The sequence below is a fragment of the Rhinichthys klamathensis genome, unplaced genomic scaffold, assembly GCF_029890125.1.
Source record: "Rhinichthys klamathensis goyatoka isolate OS25496 unplaced genomic scaffold, OSU_Roscu_1.1 h1tg000006l_1, whole genome shotgun sequence".
Taxonomy (NCBI): Eukaryota; Metazoa; Chordata; class Actinopteri; order Cypriniformes; family Leuciscidae; genus Rhinichthys; species Rhinichthys klamathensis.
The window spans coordinates 3,175,879-3,201,721 of NW_026606559.1; the positions used below are offsets into that span (position 1 = coordinate 3,175,879).

Consider the following 25,843-nt stretch of genomic DNA (forward strand, 5'->3'; position numbering starts at 1 on the left):
CACTTTTTTCACAAATAGCGACGCAGACATGATGTTTAGTTTATAGGCTGTAGCGTTGCTCCTCATCAGGCAGAATTCATCTTTACCTCTAGTCATTCTAATTTTAAGATCTAATCCATTAAGTAATAGTTTTTCCTGAAAGAAGATATCACTGTGAACAGGTGCGAGTAGTTCGACCACATTACTAGCGTTGGTGAAGGCTGCTCTCTTTGTCAGGCCGCGATTTACCCCAGCCGGGTCAGCCACATCCATATGGCCCGCAGTGTCCAGGTAAAAGAGCCCTGCTGAGAAAAGCGTTTCAAGGGCGTCTTTACCATAATTGGTAAGACATTCTATCATACAGCGGTATGGGTATGTGCTAGAACTCTGTGATATAAGCCGATCTCCAAGCGACACATCCACTTGTGAAAAAATCGTAGATCCAGGATAGTTCACAAGACCTACGGGATCTCCGTCTGCAATATCCGTCCCATCAGCATTAGTGATTTTGAGGCGCAAAAAAAGTAATGTGTTGTTTAGATCTATGTAATCCTCCCCATTCCCCGCAATAAAAAATTCCAGCGGAGATGTGTCGGATATCGCTGATAGTGGTGGAACTTCTATATAAATTTTTTTTTTCAATCGCTGTTTGAGTTAGTGGTACAGTAAACAGATCCAGTTCAGTCTTTAAACACTCTTCTGACATGTTGTGTAGTAACGCCATGATTTAAAATATTGTTTTAACAGAGCTCCTTGATCTTTTTGAAGCAGTACGCTTAGCTGTCTCCTTGCGCTTGCGTTTTACAACTGATGTTTTCTTGGGAGGTTGTTTTGTTTTCTTCTGCTTCTGGCCACTCCTCCGCACCCCTGGCGGCCTAGATGCTCTTTTGCGAGCCATTACCATTAGTCCGGATCCGTCTTGAGCATCATAGTTGTTGTTAAAAGATCTTGATAACGTATTACTAACAACGTCACTTAGTATGTTTTTTGCAGCTGATTTAAGATGCGGCTTGGCTATGCTAAATCCTCGTTTTAGTAGGGGTATAGCCATTCTAAAGAGCCCCCGAAAAATCCCCCCCAAACCGGCCCCATACATGACTCCACCTCCTGCATACCCGGGGAGCCCGCTGCCTGCCTGATTCTGGTAATAGGCAACGTAACGCATAGGGTCAACATTGTGATTGTTGAAATATGCCATTTTAAACAAAGTGTTTTACAGGCCTGAAGTGAAGTTTGATGCACACTTTCCCGTAAGAAAATGGGACGTGCTGGTTCTGATCGTCCTTCACTTCTATAGCAATATCTGCGATGACTGATTTGTTGATAGACGCGTAGTGAGGTTTGTCGTATCGAACACTGACTGTGCTATTGTTGTCCCCTGTTATTTGTACACACTCCAGGAGCGGTACAAAAGCATCACCCACGGACTGGTAACGGATAATGTCCGTGTAGATATAAAGAGTATAGAAACCACCGTGTATGTCCGACTGATGCATTGCATATGTTACAATATCCTTTTCATAATTATTTTTTTCAGGGTTTGTTTTTTGCAGAATAGAATCTCCTATAGGGACGCCTGGTTTCAATCCTAAAATAATGGCTAGTTTTCCATGGAAGGTCATTGAAATGTTAGGTTTTGCTTTCAGAAATACTTTGTTTTTTACGCGGTCATAACCGAATTCCCCCTGAGGCGCTACTAAATCATTTATTACACTAACTAGGGATGGGACATTGTCGTAATACCCTGTTTTTATTGGTATGCGTAGTTTCGATAAGCTGGTCTTCTTCACATCTATACCATGGCGTAAGCTGTTAGTGTACTTTTCACCATCGGTCGTGGTGGGTCCAATGTTTATCTCGAAAACGGCGTCGTTGCTGTTAAAGGTGTACCAGCTTCTAGGATATTCAATTTGAACAAGCCCCACCTCCCATTCTCCTTTTATATTTACAGTGGTAGCCAGTCTTGTTCTATAATTAGAGATTTTATTGTTAGGGTATACAGACTGCGAAGCGTTGCAGGGTAGTGTGACATAAAATCCACCCTCAGCCATGTCTGGTTTTTATACAACTGTATGCATCCTGTATGTGTGGTTTGTATTTATGGCTTCTGTACATCAACTAATTCTTTCTGGTCGATCCATGACGCAAACTTCGCTGGCCATCCGAGCCACTGTACCAGCACTAATGTTTTGCGACCCTTCGTCTTCTTATCTAAAATTTTTTCAACTTTAAATGTCTTGTTTTTACTGACAAATATTTTTTGCAATTCTTCCGCATAAAAAACGCCGTCGATAACATCCCCGTCGTAATCACTCAATCTGTAAACAGGGGGTTCTCGTGGGATACACGCTGATATAGTAAAATACTCTTGTGTGTAGTTTTCCTCATACCCTTTTGCAAACGGTCCTCTGACTTTAGAAATTCGAACCACGTCACCAATCTTGTATTTAAATACGGGGTTAACACTATGAGGTCTGGTATCACCATATAGGTTGTGCAGCACCACAGACTCGTTTTCTTTCCCCACATCAATCGGCCTCATCTTGATGCTTCTGTGATGGCTCGCATTATATCCTTGTGTAATGTCTTGAAGTATGTCGATGTAACGTTTGGAGTTTGTAGCAGTTAAATATCTCCACATTCTACCTTTTAAGGTTCTATTAAACCGCTCGACAACACATGCCTTTAATTCTGTGGCTGTTGCGAAATGGGCTATATTGTACTTTTTTGTTACATTTTGAAAATGTTTGTTAAAAAACTCCTTTCCTTTATCTGTCTGTAATTTCTGTGGTACGCGTCCCTCTTTCAGTATGGATTCAAAAGCTTTAGAGACCTCTACACCACTCTTGTTTTTTTAAAGCCCTTGTCCATGCATATTTACTAAAGAGATCGATGCATGTCAGCAAAAAATGGTTGTTGTCATTTACCGGGGCATATGCAGACATATCGACTAGATCGGCCTGGAACTCCATGTCGATACCGTAGACAAAAACCCGATTCCTTTTGTATTTTAGTGGGGCCGTTCTGTGTAGTGTATATGCATCCTCGCCAGCGAGCCAGTCTGAAACCTCTTTATCGGTTAAACGAACACCCGTTTCTTTTAAAACAGCTTCTTTTAAGCGTTTTTTCCCCCCTAAAGAACCAGGGTTAGAAGGTGTGTAATAAGTATTTTTCATTTCTTCTGACATGTTTCCACTTCACGCTCCACAAAAAGAATAACACAGATGGTTTAAGTAATTTGGGTTTTTATTTCTTAAACAGTAAAAGGAAACAAAGGTATCATACAGCATCAATGTAGTGTAAAAAATGTATACACATCACAATGTTTTTTTCAAGAATGTAATCAACCAGGGTTTCAATAATTTCACAAACATCAGCCTGATTGTTTCTTGTCAATATGTCTACACATAGATCAGTCACATATGTACACAAGCACAATATATCAGCTATTCTAATACAGCTGCCGCATTCAGTCATCAGGTCTAAAATCTTTCTGATAGTCACACAAATTGGTTCACCAGCATTAACGCATAAACGCATCAAATCTGTCCATTCATTTGACACAGTTCTTACAACAGACATTTGTTTCATGAGGTTTGTAAAACGATTGGTATCTACAGCACATCTGTTTACAGTAACAGATACATTGGCACATTCATTAATAATCTTATACAACAAGCCGGTCATCTCACATCTAATACGTTGTTTAAGTAGACACTTTGCCAGACCTGTTGCAAAACACGTATTCCCCATGTCGGTGTTACAGTCACTCAACTTGGACAATACCTTTCCAGCTGTCCACAGCGTCATAGACAATTTGTTCGCTGCTGACGTCCACAACTTTCTCTCTGACTTTACGAAGCTTTTCCACAATGAAAACTTCGCCACGCAGTTCATGTAAAATAGCCTCCACTGAACCTTGAATCCTCTGGGGGTGAACCCTTAAACCACAACGGCTCAATGCTTGAGCAACGATGTGCTTAAGGTCCGGTTTCACCAGATTACGTGTCAGTTCCTCAAAGTAGGCGTCAAAGAAATAGGGACCCGGTTCAAACAGGCAGGAATGTCTAATCTGACTGGGGTGATCCACTTCACAACCCAAACAGATTTCTTTCAGCTTTTTGTTGATGACGTGTTCCAGAAGGACCACAACAGTCGCTTTTATGATTTTGAATCCGTCCGAGCGGATACAACTGTCTGTGTTGTCGATTCCAGCAAGGGCCGCAGCTCCAGCTATTGCACCAGTGTTGCCGTATGGTGTTGTAAGGAAGGTCATGTTGTGATATCCAAGATCCATGCAAAATTTATCCAACCGACTGTTGTCGCAAGTTGGTGGGTGGGGCTCCAGCGGCGTAGCATTGTCATCAGGCATCGCTGGGGGAGCCTCAGGGTTGTTGGTGTAGCAGTAGACTGTTGTAGATTCTTGAGACATGGTGAATGAATGTAGCAATTGTACCGATCTGCAGGCGTTTTTAATGGCTGTAATACGTGGGTGGGGTTAAGAGGCGGTCTTCAGCGTTGGTAACGCCCTGCTAAGGGTGAAACAATTTAATCTTTACAGAACTGTAACGATCATACATGTAGCACCATCTAAACATCTTGTCAATGCATGTAAATACGTTGTCAAGCGCACGAACATCTTTCCACTGAAACAAAAATTTCATGTCGTAGCACAAGTGATGCTCAGATTCACGAACAGGCCACGCACGTTCGCAGAGCTTTGTCTTGTCGTTGCAGCAGAAAATATAAACACAATCGTCTGGTAACTTTTTACTATGGTCCCCGACCACACGAAATCTTGTGTCAGGAATTGAGCCATCCCACTCGGCTACGTACAACGGATCATCACCACAGTCGTTCAAATCTCTCCAAACGTAGTTGAAAAACAGAAACCAGTCCTTCTTGTGGAAAATCACACATGGGGTCTGTGATGTATAATCGTCTTCAACATCTGCTGTGTAGAGTTTCACAGTACGCATCACCTTGTCAAACACATACCTCACCACACGACCACCAGACATTGAGAAATCCTGTTTCACAAGAGCACTGTCTTCATGAAGAAATCTTGTCAAGCTAACATTTAGCTTTTTCCTTGGAGCAAAAGTTAGATCTTCTCTCATTTCAACAGGTCCTCTTGTCGGCGAAATACACATAACCGAAAGGGGTTTTAGGAGTTCTCGGAGTAGCCATTGTATCAGGAAAGTCGTAGAATGTCTTCTGTGTTCAACAGTGTAACCCCTAACCTTATTTAAAACTGCAACAAAAGACGTAGGTAGTGACGTAGTTGTGAAAAAGGCACACCTCATACCATAAAAACTACAATGGCAAGTTGTGAGGTGTGAGTTCATTAACCCAGTCGTAAAAACCAGTCAAAAATTTAACATCTGTTTGATCTGTTTGTTTGTCTTTTAAAAGTCCCCGGACATCGGCACGGATGATGTCACATGGCGTCGCGCAGCCTAGACATACCGGAGCCTGTCAGCGACCCATCATAAATCAGAGACAGGGGAACCACGACCCAGAACCATAAATCATGTCGTAAATCACCTTTTTTGACACATGGTTTATGTGAATACTACTGAGACAGTTTTCAAAAATTTTCATCCAGTCGTTCCAGTTGCATATAGTTCGCCGTTGCTAGGCTAGCGCAAGTCAACGGTAACTGCTAGCCTGCCATTAAAAACAGTTTTACCCACTCCACAGTACACCAAAAGCAAATAAATTATAACGCCAGACTATTGATGTAAATGTCTGTTAAGAGAATAATGTTAAGGGTCACTAATATTTCACTAATACAATAAGCCTTTCTTTTTCTTTATTACCTTAAATCGCTTTTAAATTCATTAATTCCTTTACATAAAAATACCCAATTTTAGTTTGGGCTAAAGCCCCGAATATCCACTGTCTTTAGAACCGCCCCTGTGTTTAAGTATACATATATGAAAGAGATTGCTGTAATATGAGTAGAGATTAAAATATGTTAAACCTTCCCCCCCAAAAAATCTAGATGTAAAAGTAAGATGTGGAATTACTTTTAGTATAATGAATAAAATGTAAGGGTTTCTCAATTCCCAGTTATTCAGTCATTCTCCGTGCAGTTACATAAAATTTTTTTTAAAAACTTCTTAACACCGCCAACTAACAACTATGTCAAAAGGTAAATTCTATCAACATTCTGATTCACTTTACAAAAGAAGCCATAATTAAACTTAACATTTACAAGCGCCCATGCAATGTACAATATACACACATAATGTACTTTCAAAAATATAAAGACATTTGCAAAAAAATTGCATGTAGATTAAATAAACATTAAGTTTGAGTGATACGTCAAGGAGGTTGAGGGACTATTATTTTTACACTAATCTAATCTAGTTCTGTCATTCTCTCAGCAAACTAACACATAACACAAAAGCTTTCTGGTATTATCAGTATTAGTTCACTGCTAAATTCCCCAATGTTAAGTCTCTATCAGCATTCAGTGGTTTGCCAAAGAAAATATGGAATATCTCAGTTTTTGAGACGTTCAACTTCAGCCATAGCCAGCTGATAAATCATGACTTCAGAACTGAGAGAAAGTAAAGCAAGATTGATACTGAACCTGCTGACGCTTCTCAAACTCCAGTTTGATGGGTGATTTTATACAGTTGCAGGTGTCTTGATATGTCTGCTTTAGCGCCAGTTCCATCAGGTGTTTATGGTATGCTCCTGCCAGGTTCCCACATATGAAAATTATGATATTTGCCAGGATCTAGAAAAAAAATACAAATTAAATAAAAATTAACAATAGTGGATATTCTGTAAATAGGATGATACCACAAAAAAACCCTCTGTGCTATTTATTTATTTATTTGTCTGTCTGTCATTCATTTATTTATTTTTGTCAAAGTTGAAATCTACCAATGTGAATTACTACTGAAGTTCAGATTTCATTGCTTCCACTGATGTACACTGATGCTCTTTGGAACATTTTCAAATAACATGGACCGTCAGATTTTGACGTGTACAATAAATGTAATTAAAATTAATATAAATTATTATTTTTTAACTTGTTATGCTGATGATATAATTTGTATTTGAAAAAAAAAAATTTCATAATAACTGTGTCCTTTTGAATAGTGAAGCAGGATTGTGCAAGGAATCAATTTCCAGTCCAGAATAATTCATTGACAGCAGCTTGCAGCACTTCTCACACACCACTTCAGCTGCTTAAATTTTCCATTCCAGTTTCAAAAAGCTCTTGTAGAATGATTTTCGACAAGAGCTTTGCTAACCCAATCAAATGTTCAGCATGGAGGGGACTTTGGTTAATGTAGTCAGTATTAGCAGCAGAGAGAAGGGCTTAAGTCCCAAACTTTTCCTACAGTTAGTGTTCACTGTGCACACCTCTTTTTTCTCACTTCTCTTTCATACTTCCTCGTTCAATTACCAGCCCAGTGGTAAAGTCCCTCGGTTTCTTCATCTTTTTCAATCTCACTATTCAACAGTCGGATGAGAACAGTGCATCAAAGGCTTAGTTCCATGGGATATTTTTTAATTGCTCTTGGACATCTCTTTCATTTAGGTCACTATAGAAAGAGTCCTAAACTCATCTTGGCTGTCACACTTTGGACCATGAAAACTTCAAAAGGCATCAGCCGCTGACATGGATGGAATGAAAGTAAAGAGTCACCCACAGTCAGAAAGCACAACGGTATGTGTCATACAGAGTTGGACTCATGAAAACAATATTTTGTGACTTTTATTTTTTTTAAATTAAAAAAACAAAAACAAAACAAAATTGTGAATTACTTTTTTGTTGCATGGTATTTATTTGTTCTTTTCGTTTCGTTTTTTTTAAAGAAAGAAAGTGTACTGTCTTTTGTGGGTTTAGGTGAGGGAAAAATGTTGTACTGTTAGTATTTTAGACAAAAAGACATAATTCGTTTTCAATAAGAATCCCATGAGGTCTCAGATAGATATGATAAAAGACACCAAAACACACAAAAAATCATTTATCTGGTTCTAAAAAACTTTTTTAATACATTCCTGTATATGGACTTTTTTATGTTTTTCAAACATTAACTCTTTTCTGGTAAACTCTTCTCTGTGGTAAGTATATCATTTGAATATAATAATTAAATACCATTAACATTACCTAAAAAAATCTATTACTATGTTATATACATAACCGTTCAGCAAGGTAAAATATAGTAAGTAACACAAATGAATAAGCGACAATAAATGAACAAATATTTGTAACTTTATTCTTAACTTATGAAGATGAGGTAGATGACATTGCCAGTGCTATTCTGTGCGCATGTGGTATGTTTAGAACTGTCAGAACTATTCTTTGTGTCCCTTGACTCTAATGGTTAAGGGGAATCTTAATGTGGACTTTCATGGTCATGCAGGATGTTGTTTATATAAAATCTTAAAGTCGTAAACAAGGAAATTGAATTACTTTAAAAATTCGGACAATTTATTCAAGCTTATGTTCAATCGGTAACAAACCATAGCCATTTAGCAAAAATCATATTGGATATTTAACTGGTGAATTTCAAAGCTCTTGGAAACAGACTTAAGATTTCAACAGTGGCTGACTACAGCAAGGCTTTTCTTTCAAACACTCTTTTTAAAATGGCAAAAAGAATTTGTGAGGAGTTTAATCATACAACATTTTGATGAGCAGATGTTATCTGCAAGCATGCGAGACGGCCAGTGAGCTGTAGTAAACAAACACAGTTATAATTTATTTGTAAAAGATGTACAACATTAATCTGCTGTCTATGAATAAATCATGGATGATTCATTGCTTTCAGAGAGGTGGTGAAGCTTCTTCTTCTGACATGAGTGGGATTACATACAGTACAGAAAAGATTCTGCTTTCTGACTGATGGATGGAGAATTTATCTATTTATATAAAAATACACAAAACTGTGTTTTGAGTGTAATGGAACAAATTATTCCAATTGATGATAAACTGTAAAGCTGATAACAAAAAACACATTGATAAGTCATTACTCACCATTAAAAATTGTTTTTGTTTTTACTGTCAGAAAACATAACAGTTTTGTAAAACAAAGACAATATCAGACAAAGGACAATGTAAACGGGCGATATATTTACCAGCTAATTAACTAAAAGTAAACAGCTGTGTAACTAATCAAAAACCATGGTAACCAATAATGAGCAGGAACATAGGAACAAAGGAAACAGACACACGAGAAAACAGGGTAGTGCTAACTAAAAGTCCATAGAACAGAACATAAACCTGACAATCACACGTCTCATACACTTATTTTCTACAAAAAAAGGAATAAACAAATAAACAAAAACTGTTAATTTCTTTAAAATGGATACCATTAAATTTTCATGCTGGTTTAAAAACATTATCCCCAGTTTCACATATAAGCCTTAAGCCTAGTCCCAGACTAAAATATATGTTTGAGCTGTTTTAACTGAAAGCAACTTGCACTGACATATCTTAAAATATGTCAGTGCCACTGTTTTGTCTCAAGATGCACCCCAGTAATGTTTTTTTTTTTTTTCTAGGACATGTTTATAAAGGTTAGATGTCCAAATTGAACTGAGGAACCAGGCCAAAATTTACAATCATCAGAAGGGAGGGAAATGTCTCAGGTTACCCATGTAACCATGGTTCCCTGAGAAGGAAACGAGATGCTGCGTCGATGATGACACTTTGGGGAATGCCTTCAGGGTGACTGCGTCTGAAGCACATGTGCAACTTAGTCCAATTCTGATTGGTGCAACATCATCCCGTGACACGAGCCGGCATCACAGCTGTTGTCAGCCTTCTGATCGACTGAAGCAAGCCGCTCCCAGGCATGCAAGAAGTATGGCAAAGGGACCCAGTCACGCAACGTACCCTCTCAGGGAACAATGGTTACATGGGTAACCTGAGACGTTCCCTTTCTAGGGAACTCGTGCTGCGTCAATGATGACACTTTGGGGAACGATATGCCCACTTTGCCATGCTGACAAAATGCCTGTCCTTAGTGTAAAGCAATTAAGGCACAGCTCAGGACATGAGTGCTTGGGACCCTGGGGTGGCCGGAAGGTCCAGGCTATAAAACCTCACAAAAGTATGTGGGGAGGACCATTCCGCCACATCACATATATCTTGAAGGGATGCCCCCGACAATAAAGCTCTTGAAGATCCCATACTTTGTATGGAATGTGCTCTAACTGGCAGAGGTGAAGGCAGCCAGCGCACCTCATACGTCTTTGAGATAGCCTCGACAATCCACCTGCTTATAGTCTGCTTGGTAGCCGAGCAGGCCTTGTTAGGGGGCCCGAAGCATACCAAAAGCTGGTCAGATTTTCTCCACAAAGATCTTGAAATCTCAAGAACCCTGACTGGGCAAAGTAACTGCAACTTCCCTTGTCCAGCCAACACTTGAGGAGGATGAAAGGCCTGAAGGACTACCGGCCACATTAGTGGGTACCTTAGGTACATAACCCGGTCTCAGCTAAAGAATCGCCTTCACTCCACCTGGAATGAACTCCAAACAGGAGGGAGCAAAGGACAAGGCCTGTAGGTCTCCTACTCTCTTGAGAGACGTCATTGCCAGCAGAAATGCCATTTTTTAAGGCTAGACACTTGTCCGATGCAGAGTCCAAAGGCTTGAAGGGTGTCAAGGATAACTTTTCTAGTACCAGGGTTCGTACATCCTCAGAGTGCCACGGAGGAAACGAGTAATCAGATTATGCCTTCCCAATGAGCACCCGACTAGCGGTGCATGGAACGCAACTACTGCTGCCACATACACTTTAAGTGTAGAAGGGGAAAGCCCAGCTGAGAATCGGTCTTGAAGGAATTCTAGCACTGAAGCCACTGGGCAGTTAACTGGATCCAATTGGTGCTCTCAGCACCACAAAGTGAATGTGGAGGAGGAGCTGGCTGTGTGTGGGGGGAAAACCAGAGGGGACAAAGTGAGTTCTCTTGTGACACAAACAGGTCTGAGAGAGAGCAGCTTGCCCTGGGACAACAGGAGGATCAGATGCGCCATTGTACACAGAGGGCGCGATCTTAGACCCCCTGGTGGTTTATATAAGAGACCACCGACGTATTGTCTGTTCGAACTAGAACATGATGGCCTCTGAGGTCTGGGAGAAAGTTCCTCAAGGCAAGCAGAACCACTTACATCTTTAGGCAATTTATGTGCCAGGAGAGATGATGTTCTTTTCACAGACCCTCGGTCAATCGGCCTTCCATGACCGCACCCCAACCTGTGCAGGACACATCTGTTGACGTTATCTTCCAATGACAAGGTGCTCCTAACACAGGGCTCTGGGCCAGGAACATAATGAGTACTCTCTCTCTCTATATATATATACATACAGTATACACCCACACAGTCTCATTCCTAAATGATGATTCTCCTCTGTCTTGACAAATACGATCACAGCAGAACATTCAGATCTGTGTTGGCGCTGCAACTGAGCCAGAGAAAGCAGTTATCATGTAAGCTATAGGTATTAAACAGCTTCACAAACAGCCAACCTCACAGTATCGTTGTTTTGGTGTTACATATATTAAAATTATTACAAAAGTACTGGGATAAAAGTTTAGAGTTTGGATATAAACACCTTTTATAAAAGCCTTTTTTCCATTAGCAACCATGTTGGAGAGAACTACTATTGCTGCTCAAATATGTACGTGTCAAACCAAACGTGTCAATAAGCTCTTCACTGATTGGCTTGTGCAACAACTCGTCATGTGAACTTCCCGCTAGAGTTGAAATTGAGGCAAATATAGCGCATCTATTCGCATCTTTGCACAGACTTTGTATGTAATTTACTCTACTCTTTGACTTTGTATCTACTCTTTTGGTGTGCACTCACTGTAACATTCATCCTATTACAGTGTAAACATTCTTATTACTTTTATATCGTATTATGTTTATATTTTAGAGCACAAAACAACGCATCATAGGACATTAGATGCTATGAAAGTTTGCCTATATTTTATATTTCAACATTTCACTCGATTTCACACAATTCAGTTTGCCGATATAGTGTGGGAAAAGCCCAACTAGTAAAATGTGTACACGTTTTTGTAAAAAAAAAATAACACAATAACTAAGGTAAAAATGAATACTTACTCGTCCGAAATTATATCCTCTGCTGGAACAAGGATCATCACATAGCATTCTTCTTCTGAGGTAAATTCAAGTCTTATTCCTCACAAGCGTGTCTTCTTCTCGAAGAGAAGTAGAGTAACCTGACGAAGCTTGTTGGACGATTAACGTATAGCCTGTGCTGTGCATAGGACCACAATACAGATAATGAGCTCAGACGGTAAAGATTGTACCTCTCATTGGTTTTATAAGGATTACATAAACAGGGAATATTTGTTTTCATATACATGTTTCTGATGTCTGTGTGACAAGTATTCTCTGAGTTTCGGTTCATTTTTGTGACGCGTTTCAGAAAGATGTTCACGGAAACAGAGACACCAGAAAGTGCACCCTGTTTGTTTTCTTTATTTGACAAAAGCACATTTTTTTGGCCCCAATCTAGTATCTGCATGTTTAATAATATTTTTCTAATTATTTACACAGCTATCACAATTGCATTAACTATAAAAACTATTTTAAAAAGTAACAAATATTGTTATACAATTTAAAAAAAGAATAAGAATAAGCATGAAAAGGGGGAAAGAAAGAGTTGTCAGAGTGGAAGGTGGTGGGGAGTGGAAGAGGTAGAACGAGATGAGGGGAGAGGAGGAGAAAGTTTAAGAAAAGGAAGAGTAGAATTGGGAAAAGGAGAGGGTGACAAGATGGGTAAAATGGAAGACTATTTAGTGGACAGAAAGTTTTTGTGTGTCTATAGTATGTTATAGTTTTGATAACAGCATTTACTTTTAATAAATGCATTACTAGAAAAACTGCAGTGCTTCATTATGCAGTGAATATTGAACTGTTTTGTCAACATAAGAGTGTTTAGTGCTGTGTAAATTGTTTTGAGAGCAACTACATTCATTTGAAGAAATGTGTCAAATCGATTGAGAAAAACTGTAAAAGGACTAATTTAGAAGCAGCTTCTACTGAAGGTCATGACCATTGAATTTCCATGACCTCACAATATGATACAGGACTGTTAAGCAGGCGTTAATGTGGATGGTTTGTTAGTAATGCCATTTCATTGCCATTCACTTCCCATAGTTTTGCTAGATGTTATGGCTTTCTAGGGATTGCATTTAGCTCCTGAATCTGACCCATAACACAAGCAAGTAAAAAGGGATTGCTACTTCCTTAAGCTTTCCTAATACCTTTTACAAAATCAATGAACAATTCTGAGGTCATACCTCAATTTTCACACCACACTAAAGCTGTGGCTTATAATCTTTTCTTTTGGAATTCATAAGCACACATGCCCAGATTGTGGTTAATCCTGAAAAGCACATGGATTTTTGCCTGAGGCTCATTAAGCACCTGCGCTCTCTGCCTCTCCACAGATGTTTACTTAGACACAGGCAACTTAAAGAAATCTTAAAATCAAGAGGACGAAAAACTTACTGAAGGGAAGAGCAATGTGATTTTATGAGTATTTGTATGTATTTTTACGTTAAGAATGGTTCTACCACACGTGCATTTACTTACGTTTCCATAGACACTGAAACGAACAATATGGACGTATTGACAGCACTAAAACTTTAATTATTTACTTATGAACAAATTTAAAGAAGCCCAAATGTGTACGAATTTATGAATATTCAAACTATGGCATTCATATATTTATTTTATTGTATTCAGTTGTCATATCAGTGACATTATGTTTTTATTCACATTTATTAAATGCAGTTCCCTATAAGTCGCTGACGTGACGACGTAATTGAGATCACTTCAGGGAGCCCTATCATCTTCGAGTGTCTACAGAACGAGCCAATGAACGTTGGCGTGCGTGAATCGCGTCACGCACCCCACCCCGCCGTGCGGGTATAAACAGGAAGCGGGCACACGCACTCATTGTCTTTCACTTCGGAGCCGAGCTTCCTGTTCATATCTGAATCGGCAGACTGCTGTTGTTCGTTGAAAACTCTACAGACAGTGTCGGTGTGACGGAGTGAGCAGCGAGTGGCCGCAAACATTTCTTTGTTCAAACAACTGCTGTTTTTACAGCAAGAGAGCTTGTGATGGTTTGGTGGGTGTTTACCATCAGTGTACACAGTACACAGTGGCCATTCCCTGGGTGCCTCAGCACTGTGAGAGTTCACAAAGAAAAATATTTCTTTCACAAAAAGAGCAACACAAGCGTGACCCTGCGTCCTTTTCAGAATCTCATTCTGCTTGTGGGTTTCTGGATGCGGTCGTTCCCTGGCGCCAGCAGACGGCCACAATAGCTGCATCTCGTGTTTGGGCATTCAGCACGCTGAGGCAGCCTTTGTGAATAGTTCATGCTCCCATTGAGAGAATACGACTATGGCAGCGTTGAGATCGAGACTTGCTTACCTCAAGGGATGTGCAGTCCCCTCGCCTATGCCCCGATCTGGTGCCTATTCTGGACCCCACCACATCCTGAACCTTCTCGGTTGGACGATTGGTTTCTCAGGGCACACCGCCCGGGTACCATTCTTTCCGGAAGTGCATGAGGAGCTCACTAGGACATGGAAGGAGACTTATAGTACCAGAAGCCCTCCTAGTGGAGCGGTGGAGCGTGCCGTTGCGATGCAACTGTGTCCAGCGTCCGCTTCCTCCTGGCGGGGTAATCAAAGCCTCCTGTCCAAGGCTTGTAAGTTTTAGCTTGTGGTTTACCAAACTCTGAGCTTGTGGTCGGGGCCTTCGTTCCTGCGGGCAGGTGTTCCCCTAGGACAAGTGTCCAGGCATTCTGTGGTCACCACGGATGCATCTGCCACCGGCTGGGGGGCCACATACAACGGGCATGCAGCTTCAGGTCTGTGGACGAGCCCTAACTGCATTGGCGCATCAACTACCTCGAGTTTTTAGCAGTACATCTTGCGCTGGGCCGCTTCAAAACGCCGCTACTAGGCAAGCATGTACTGGTCCGTACGGACAGCACTGCGACTGTTGCGTACATCAACGCTGCATGTCACAACAGCAAGTTGTGACATGCGGCGGGAGTGTAGACCACCCTGGTCTACACTCCCGCCGCATGTCACAACTTGCGGAGTTGAGAATTTTAATAGCGTTTGGAATAAAAGACCTCATAAACACATTTTTATGTGAGGGATTCTATAGTGCCTACCTGATTTCAAGGGCTAAAATTGACTAGAGAGAGGGTGCGAACTATCTGCAAGAATAATCCTCGCCGCCTTTGCCATTTTCAGCATAAAGTTGTACTAAGGGCTTCTGTGGTCTGCCGACTATTTTGCTTGCCATTGACACAATTCTGGTGAGTTTGTTCTTAGATCTACAGTTTAAGTGATCATACCAGGCTGGGAGATGAAAAGTGAATACACTCTCTACAATAGATTTGTACAAAAGTTGTCAAATATGCTGTCTAACTCCAAGGCCACAGTTGTCTAAGAAGAAATAAACACTAGTTCATAAAAAAAAATTACTCTGAATTCTCAACAAAGCTTGCATATGAGTCCAGAATTGAGCCAAAGTATTTAAAATTCTCCACAATTTCAATTTGTTGACCCTCAAGTGAAATTTGACTGGATTATCATGTCTCATTTTGTGCACATAATTCATTATTTTGTCGTTGCAACATTAATTTCCAATTGGCTCAAGTGACACCAAGTTCCAAGGGCTTAGTGTGAGTCAGGTAAGCAAACATCATGTAGAGAGTTAGTTTTATCCAGTAGGCCAACTAAGATAAAAAAAATAACAGCCCAATGAGCTGTGAATGCTTCCCATCTAATACCAGCAGATGTTTCAGAATTGTTAGTTTCAAAACACAGATAAATTTGTTTGTTCAAATATTCTATAAACTCTGGATCCTGAAGCCATCCTATCTGAAAGTTCCATTTAGGGGGATTCTTTATGAATTTTGAAGTTTTGTATGATAAGAATGCAGCTGCATGGTCAGAGATGATTATGCTGTGATATACTGTATACAATCTATTATTTTGTTAAGCAATCGTGCAGATATTAGCCTGGCAAGCCAGACCTACATCAAGATGTTAGGTCTGGGAACTCACAATTGGCATACCTCAATCCGAGGGGTGGGATAAACGGTTGTCTTTCAAAATCCCTCTGCACGCAATAGGACAGCGCTTAACCAACCAGAGCACCGAACGGCTGTGGCTGAATGAGTCCCATGCGTTTTTCCACCAGCGGAGCTAGTTGATATATTAAACTTTTGCCGTATCCGGTCGTCAAAACTCCGAACACATCTTCCTTTTTTAAGAATGACTTAAGTGACGTTCTCTTAACCCCAAGTCCTCCAGAGTCGCGGCCAAAGTCGATTCGAAAGACCGCTGTTCGCCAGCAGCATCTTCTTTGTTTTCAAGTAGCAGGGAAATCCCCTATGGAAATCACGCGGAACCGTCACAACTCTGCCGTCATTGTGTTTAACCCGCCCACCAACTCTATACACGATGTGATTGGCCTGACCAGTTTTTGGTTTTTCCAGCTCAAAAGTCTATGGAGAGTTGCTAGACCACACTGGCTGCGAAATAATTTTTGCTGCCGCTAGGGTGCGTCTAGATTTCTAGGCTATGCAGATATTAGAAAATAATCTATACGTGAGAATAAAAGAATTACATGAAAATGATACTGCTGCTGGGTAAATATCCCTCCAAACATCTGTTAAATTAAGGTCTTTCATGAATTCCTATCCTAATATCTACTTCCTAGCTTTAGTATGAATTATATCAATCCCTGTGAAACGACCTTTAGTAGGATCTAGCACACAATTCATATCCCCTGCGATAATATAGTATCCAGGCAAACTAGCAGTTAGTTAGTTAAATAAATCAAAAATCATTAAAAATGTAGGGTTGCCATCATTTGGACCATTTACATTAATTCAATTGATCTTTTCTGAATTTTTTTTTAACGTTGTAGCATAATATATCTTCCTAATGGATCTTTATTTACCTTCTTAATCTGTATTGAAACTGACTTATTTTCAAAGTCATTACTCTTGTATTAGAAGTGTGACAGGCAGCTAAAACTTGCCCTTGCCATCTCCTACGAATCCTAATTGTCTCAGTTTGTAACCATGTGGGTTTCCTGAAGAAAAACGACTAGTGCCTGTAATAGTTTAATCCTGTCCATCTCCTGCTTTATTTTTTTACTATTACCCGGACATCTACAATTCCAGGTTAAAAATGTCACATCCCCTGTCTCCCCCATAATCTTTAGAATTTCCTATTAAGAGGCATGTTTCCTTTTACACACTCACAGATCTTAAATACTGAGAAGCAAAAAATTCAAATAAAAAAAATCATGAACAAAACAATTATTGTTAAGATACATTCAACAACATCTCTGTTTTACCCAGTAGCATCAATACTACTGCATTTAAACCCCCACCCCTTAGATATGGCGTTGATTGGTTTACACACCCGTAAGGGACTATCAGGTACTTTTAACTATATTTATTATCACAACCCTGTTTGTAAAATTATCTCACTTATTATATTGAAGTGTAAACACATATTTTCACATCTCCATAGAACAACAACTGAACAACAACTGAATTTGCTTAATTATTTTACAAATTAGTCTTGATTAGTCACAATCGAACATGTTACCGTTAATTCAGTCTTCACAACAATAAGAGGATAACGACATTTGTGGAATATAATCTGAATTATTTTAAAGCAACCTACATTCAAGACTATAATAGTCCATCTGAACTGAGCCCACCTTTATTCTTTGTCTAGTTCTTCATTGACGTTTTTTCACTGCAGCCGGTGTATCAAAAACCCTTGATTTTTCTTGGTGTGTAAAGGGTAGATGATCCTGTGTTTATTGATTCCTCTCTCTCATAGCCTCTGTCTCAACCATCATAAGCTCTCTGCTTCCTGTAAACCTTGAGCAGAAACATCTGGATGAAAACGAAGAGTGTGTTCCTTGTATGAAATCATCGCCCTGGACCTGGCCAATTTCATCACCAATTATTTTTGTTTGAAGTTCAAGAACTTCATTATTAGTGTTCTTGATGGTCCACTGGTATCTTGTCTTGTGTTCTGGTCAACTTTGTTTCGTTGTGGACCCACTATGTGGGTGCTCTATGACTAAAGGTGTGTTAGAGTCCATTTCCAATATTTTTGGTATCCAGGCCTCTCAAAAAAAAAAAAAAAAAGTATCGTTTCCTTCTTTTTCAACCCACCAACCTTAGGTTGTTCCGTCTGTTTCTGTTTTCCATGTCGTCAACCTCAGTCTTTTTACTTGTGATTCAAACGATGAGTTAAGCGATTTCATCCTCCGCTCCAGAAATGCGTTCCTCTGCCTCTTTCAGTCGCTTCTTCACCACTTTGATCGCTGACATAACTGTCAATTTTACTCTTAGCTCGTTTGTCCATTTCTTCAATGGCTTGCAAAACATCTACATTGCTGGGGTTCAACTCAGTTACTTTCGTAGATTTACTGTCGTCATCTTCCTCTATCTCTCTTAGTTTGTCCACGTGATCAAAATCTCTTGCGCTTCATTATTCACATTTTCTTGAGTTCTGTTCTTTTTTGTCCGGTGCCATTTCCGTTGTTGGTCTTTTAGATTTTAGCTTTAAACCATCATTTACGTGGCTGTGAGAAATAATAATATGTACAAAGTTCAGGGGTCCATAAAAAACATTTGTATGGTAAAAACTGTTAAAAATTTGGATTTCATTAGTACACTGCACTAATAAATCCTGCATTTAACTTTAACACACATGTGGTTAAGCAGCACAGTGCAGCACAGTGAAATGGGCAGATTGCGGAACAGATGCCTTTATTGGTCCATATGAGAAATTCAAGGGTTCATAAAACATATATTGGTATAGTAAAAACTGTTCAGGGTTTTGTTATTCCATTACCACTAGTATAAAGCTTGTATGTTAGCTTTAATGCACCTTAATAGAAATGGCACAGTGAAATGGGCTGATAGAATGATAATGTATTGCCCCATAGAAACATCAAGGGTTCATAAAAATATATTGTATATCAAAATTTGGATTTTGTTAGATCATTAGACCGTGCATTAAATCCTCATTCAACTCTAATGGCACTTAGTTAAAAAAAGACGAAGCACCAAATTAGGAGGAGCTACATACATCAATAAGTAACGAATTAATATAAATATTTATACAACAGTTCGTTCTGGTTCTCGAATTTGATTGGCTGAGAGCCATTTCCAGCCGTGCAATATTGCCCCAATATCAGCACTGGAACCATTTCACCGTTTGTATCGCTCTGCTTGCGGCGACTGTTATGACGGTCGAACAAATCCACCATATTTTTTTTTTTAAAACTACAGTTGCAGATGTGCTTTTATGCGCATAACAAGCATCACTATAGGCTTCTCTCTCTCTCTCTCTCTCTCATTAGTTAATTTGAATTGAAAAAAAATCTTACAGCGCTAATTTAACAAGCTGTAGATAAAATACATTAACATTACCCTCATTTTCCGATTTATATCCGTTCGGTCAGATTTTGCGCTGTGATTGGCATGGTAATGGGTATGACAATGTTATATGTTTGGTCTTGGCGGAACAGATTTGCTATGTTATTGCTGCTGCTGCTGCAGAGTAAGTATGGGACTTTCTACTGCCAATACATACACGACACGCTGCTGTGAGCAAGTAAGACATGTTGCTGCTGTATAATATAGCGTACATGAATTACCCTGTAGCAGATCTATACAGGTGGAGCTGGAGAAGGTGGAGGGTTTCTGAAAGCACGCTGCACTGCTAAGGTAAATGCTTCCAAAGTATTTGAAGGTTGAGCAGCGAGCTCATTGGCTACTGATACGGCAGGAACCAATCAGCTGCGCCCTATAGATAAGGATATGATTATGAACAGGTGAGTTAAAGGACCTATTAGCCAGCGCCATGTAGATTTTAATGTGAGCATGTAAGCCATGCTGCTGCTGTACAATATAGCGTACATGAATTACTCCCCAACAGAGCAAGAGACATGATATTTGACAATACAATACAAGATGAGTGTACTGTATACGTCAGAAAATCCCCCAGCAGATCTACCGCCAAAACATATGTACTGCTCTTGCTCCGAAGAGCCATAGGAACCGTGTGTATGCTAGCTATGTGTGTCTGACCCTTTAGTTTTGAGTATGAAAAATGGGGCGTATGCTTGGTCTTGGCGGATTAGATCTGCCTAAGCAGTATTCCCCTGAGCAAATCTAGCCGTTAGACATGTGGGCTGCCATGAGGTGCATATAAGGTGCGTGAAGCGCACATGTGTACCCCCCTTTTCTTCTTCTTTTTTTATGGGGTGTCTCTAGTGACTTACCAATGTGGTGTACATATGTGCCTACATACAGTGTATGCGTGCCACTAAACTAAGTAGTCTAGGCCTTAAGGCTTGGCTCTAGTGGCCTATTAGACTATGTGTGCCTGAGCCTGCTTTACCGAATGGCATAACTCTATTGGCCTGTGGCTGTGTGCCTGGTCTACCACGCCGAACGGCTTAGCTCGTGAACAATATGACTGTGTGCCTGGGTTACCACACTGAATGGCTTAACTCTAGTGGCCTATATGTGTGCATTAGCAAAAAGGCTCAAACATATCCAATTAGAACGTGCATTATATGTGGATTTAACAAATGATAACATGTAGTAGGCTAATAGAGATGAGAAAAGAAACCCCCCACAACCACCTGAGCAAACATTAGGCAATGATGATTTAGCATCATTTGATAATCGTCACTGCCAGTACTGGGCCACTGTACATATGTCCATATTGTACGTTTCAGAATCTATCCAAATGTACAAAAATATAAATTTTGAACATGTAATATCTACATATTAACAATGAGACCAGGCTGGGAAGAGAGAATTCAAAAGGTCTGAATTAAAAAAATGCGGCATGTCTCCAAAAGAAGCAAATATTTGTAAATTGCTATTTTTTTATTCTGTATTTTTTTCCAGAAGAAATTGTATTGCTTATATCTTGCTCTTTCATTGCTCAGTGGAGTTCTCCTCACAGTATGATATTAAAAAGTAGGCCTACTATTGCAAAATGTGAATGTGATTAGTGTTTAAGTGTGATGTGAATAATGTTTAAGCGATTTAGATGCAAACAGACACATTCAGTACAATACAGCTTTTTAGCTATTACACTTAAAAACATGCGCAGCTCCTGACTCACTGAACAACTTCCTCATTTTTCACAGCACATTAAAGCTGTGGTTTACATTTTTTTTAAAATTTTGCAATCTAAGGAAGAATCAGATTAGAAATGTTTGAGTTCATAGGTAGATCTCTTGACTTTTGAATAAAGATTTTGTCAGATCTTGAAAAATAGAGGGGAAAAAAGAAGAAGAAAAAACCCCATAAACCAGGCACTGTCTTTGTTCTCGATTTAATCTCAGTGTGGTCTAAGAGAAACAGATTCCATTTGTGGAATTTAATGATCTGAAGAAGCAAAGACTGCAGCACTCTATGCACAGCTTCAGCCCTTGTGTTAAATAAACTGGACAAGCGGAACTCGAAGGAAGCAAAGTTTAATAACATCTACAAGCAGGTCAGGGTATGGGTACACTTCCCAAGTGTGAGCTTGTCACTCTGAAGAGCGCATTAGCATTAAATCACAGCATTAGCTTATTACCCATTGGGCTCGGAAAGAGGATGTATTTCTTTATCAGCTGGATGTAGGCCTATGGATGGTTGATGCCTGTGAAGTAAAATACTTAATAAAATACTTAATATTTTTGAACGAAATAGAAATTCTGATTTAATTATTTTTATTTTTTTTACTATTCATGTAGACTTTTTGCAGCGATCCTTGAGGACCATCACACATCAGTGTAGATTGTAACGGGTTGTCGAGTCCATGGCAGAAGAAATCAATGAGAGCAGAGTCAGGTAAATCAGTTAGATTAGCAATGTCCAGAAAGTCTTTGGTGTGGTCCTTAAGTGAGTGAGTTCTTTTGACGAAGCCGAATTAATGTGACTGCTGGATCCATGTGTGGTCTGGTGTTCTGTAACGTGGCTGTTGAGTCAAAGAGGAGCATTGGATCCAAATGCAGTTAACATTTATTTAAAAAAGACAAAATAAATAAATCCAGGCAATGAACGAGGTAATCCAGAAACTACAACACATGTGCACGATACATCCATGTAAGGACAACATCAGACAAAGAACAATAGAAACACTGGGGTATGTATATACACAAGATAATAAGAGGGCTAACCAGGGACAGATGGAGGTCATTGGTTGCTATGGAAACAAACAAGGGTAACTATTGGAGCAAACAAGGGAGCTAATGCAACAAGGGAAACAGGAACTAAACAGAAGAAGGAAACACAAAAACAATAGGAACAGAAAATCACTTCAAAATAAGAGTCCAACACAAGACAGGCTAACACAGGCTGGGATCATAACACATAGCAACCGATGTAAATAGTGACATTGACAACACTGTCTAAAGATGTTTGTCCAGTGTGGAAAGTCAGTCAAATCTTAAAGACCATATTTGAAAACATAACTAGATTTGTGTGCTTTGTAAACATAAAATTAAAGAAATTAGTAATGTACACTACATTTCATAGCTCCAGTAAATTTCAGCTATCATTAACATTATGAGCTCTCTGGCTTGTCTGTTCCTAAAATGAACACATTCGGACAACAGATGCTCAAGACTATTAAGAGTTAACTATTAATTTTGCACAACAAAAACATTAAAGAGGACCTAATATGCTTTTTGACAATTTCAGATATTTATTTTTTTACTGTGTAATGTTGCTGTTTGACCATGAAAAAGGTCTGCGAAGTTACAAAGCAAAAAGTCCACTCCAAAAGGATTTAGCCTACTCTCTATATCAGTAAGCATTGTTTCTGATCTCCTTAAAATGCCTTGATTGTAGTATAGAGTTTTCTTCCAGAGCGTAAACGTCACAATGTTCCTCATTTACATAATTACCACCCAAGAATGCGTAAAAAAAGGGGGAGAGCCTGGTTGAGTAGCATTATGAGAGTGTTTTCAAGATGTCAAAGACACACTGTTTTTTCCATCTGCATCTAACACTGTTGTGGAAAGGGGCGTGACATTTCCGAAACATGCTCAAAGCAGTTGACCAATATCAACACATTGATCCATTCAACCAATCAGAGCACATTGCACTTTTTGGAAGGAGAGGCTTCATAGAGACAGGAACTAAACAGAGCATTACTGACTGGGAAGAGATGTGCAATACGCTGATTTCACGCAGCCGCCATTTTGAAATTGAAAGTGAGGCTCCGGTGGGAAGAACCCCGGAAGTACAGATAGACAACAATGCCTTGGACTACCAACCTGAAGCTGCTGCCGCGATTTACACTTTTGGATGTTAATATCCAATATAGGATATGTATATAGTTCGTTCCTGCTTCTTTTTTTACGTTCTGAAAATCTTTATTTATAAATGAATTTCACTGTATATAGTCTAAAATATGAAAGAAATGTATGTACATTTTTAGAATAACTAATTTCTACATTAAACACAACAATATGCCATCACATTCGCGACTCTCCTATGATTAAAGGCGACACTTCCGGTTTTCTTCCCACCGGAGCCATTTCAAAATGGCAGCTGCGTGAAATCAGCGTATAGACCCCAAAGACAAACTCAAGACTAATAGGGCATAATAGGTGCTGGTTAAATCCATTAAATGTACAGGCTCATATTGTAATAGGTATAATCTTGTAAGTGACCCTGGAACCCTGCAAAAAGATTATTATGATGAATTTCCATGCAGGTCCAGGCTGGTTTATGCTAGTTAGTGATAGTCTAGATTATGTTCAGTGGAAAAACTCACCCTTTGACCAAGAAAGTTTAGCTGGTTAAACTGATTAAAAAGCCTGTCGTGGTCCAGTCTTCAGTCTAAACTGGAGACAAGCAGTGCAGGTTTTTTTTTTTTTTTTTTTTTTTAAAACAACCAGTACATCCTGGCTCACATTTTTTCTCACCTGTATACTGTAACTGCATATTAAACATAACTACAATGTACAAGTCATTATATTATGCTAATGCAATGCTCACAATTCTAATTAAAATCTTGGATGCAAACAATTGCTGATAACCGGTTTACGTGGCAGCAAAGATAAATAGCTTTGTAGTCAACTAATCTAAGGTTGTAAGACTCCTCCTGCAATGACTCTCCAAGCCACTAGGGAGCACTGTCTGATCCCTCTTGCAATGACACTCCAAGCCACTAAGGAGAGCTGTCTGCTCCTTCCTGCAATTATTCTCCCAGCCACCAGCCGGCACCACCTGCTGTGAACTCTTTAGTTATGACTGCTAATCAAGTTAATGTGTTCCACCTGTATTTTGCCCTATTTAAGTTGGCAGTTTTCTTTGAGCTGTGTTCAGTCTTGAGCCTACCATCTATGGATATCCTGAGTTCTTGAAGAGTTAAGTGCTGTTTCTATGTTGCCATTGGGCTTACTTTATGTTTTGTTTTGTAAGGCTATGACTGCTCTTTTGTTTGTTTTTGAGAACTGTGATCAAGTAAAGACTACCTGCTTTTGAGTTATCTGAGCCTCCTAGTTTGCTTTTGCTTCTGCACATGGGTCTTCTACAAACTGTCTTCCCAGTAGACCAGAGGTAGAGAAATAGCTTTCTCTGACTGGGAGACCCGGGTTCTAGACCCACCTTCGACACTTTATGACAGTCACTTGTGACAGCAAGACTGAACCATGGAAGTAGACCCAGTAGAAGAACATACTCCTCCCTCCAACGTGGAACGCATCCTCTCTGAGCTCTCTAGCCAAGCTTCAGCCATTAACAAGCATGAACAGATTCTAAATGAGATTCTCCAGCGTCTAAGACATCAGTCTATATCTCAAGCCTCTCCAGTTCCACCAACCCAGTCCATATCTCAAGCTGCTCCAGTCCTACCAGCCCAGTCTCAAGGTACTCCTCAGCCAGGTCCACCAGCAGGTCTCCTACTTGAGCCTAGACTTCCAGCCCCTGAGAGGTATGATGGGAACCCAGAGAGGTGTAGAGGATTTATAACACAGTGTACTCTTGCTTTCCAATTGCAGCCCAACAGTTTCCCTACAGGGAGCAGCAGAGTGGCATATATGACAACTCTTCTCGTCGGAAAGGCGTTAGATTGGGCTACAGCTCTATGGGAGCGGCAGTCTCCTCTCACGACCAGCAGCGACCTCTTCATATCAGAGATGAGGAAGGTATTCCACCACCCTGTTAGTGGAGCAGAGGTTGATCATCGATTGCTTCAACTCACACAAGGAAGACGCAGTGTTGCAGAGTTTGCTATCGAGTTCCGCACCCTAGCTGCAGAGAGTGAGTGGGATCAGCGAGCCCTCAAAGCTGCATTCCATCGTGCCCTATCACATGAATTAAAGGATGAGTTGGCATACAGAGACCCAGCCCCTGACTTGGAGTCTCTGATCGATGTTGCCATCAGACTGGACAACCGCATCCGGGATCGACAAGGTGAACGTCGCCGTGAGACTCGACTGCCTGAGTTTAACATCTCCACTGGTTCTATGGAGCCTTCCTCACTGATCGGGTGTTCTGAGGAGCCTATGCAGCTGGGGAGAACCCGGTTGTCACAGGCGGAGAGGGAGAGACGGATGAGAGATAAGTGCTGCCTGTATTGCGGTGAGTCAGGTCACTTCCGAGCCAACTGCCCTGAACTGGTGGGAAAAGGCAGCTCTCGCCCAAGAAGAGGGGGCCTGGGACGAGAGTAATCACTTACCCCCGACCAGCAGCTTTGGGTCTTTCCATTGATGTCAAACTCTCCTGGGGCAATGAACTTCATGAGCTCATGGCTTTT

At 40.1% G+C, this 25,843-nt stretch overlaps 1 protein-coding gene across 1 annotated transcript in view; it reads right to left on the reverse strand.

Moving 5' to 3' along the window:
- adcy2a (adenylate cyclase 2a) overlaps positions 1 to 25,843 on the reverse strand; it is a 179,729-nt gene that overhangs the window by 55,817 nt on the left and 98,069 nt on the right. The window contains exon 4 of the mRNA XM_056257663.1: positions 6,581 to 6,730. Coding sequence (XP_056113638.1) covers positions 6,581 to 6,730 — 150 coding nt within the window. The remainder of the gene's footprint in view (positions 1 to 6,580; positions 6,731 to 25,843) is intronic.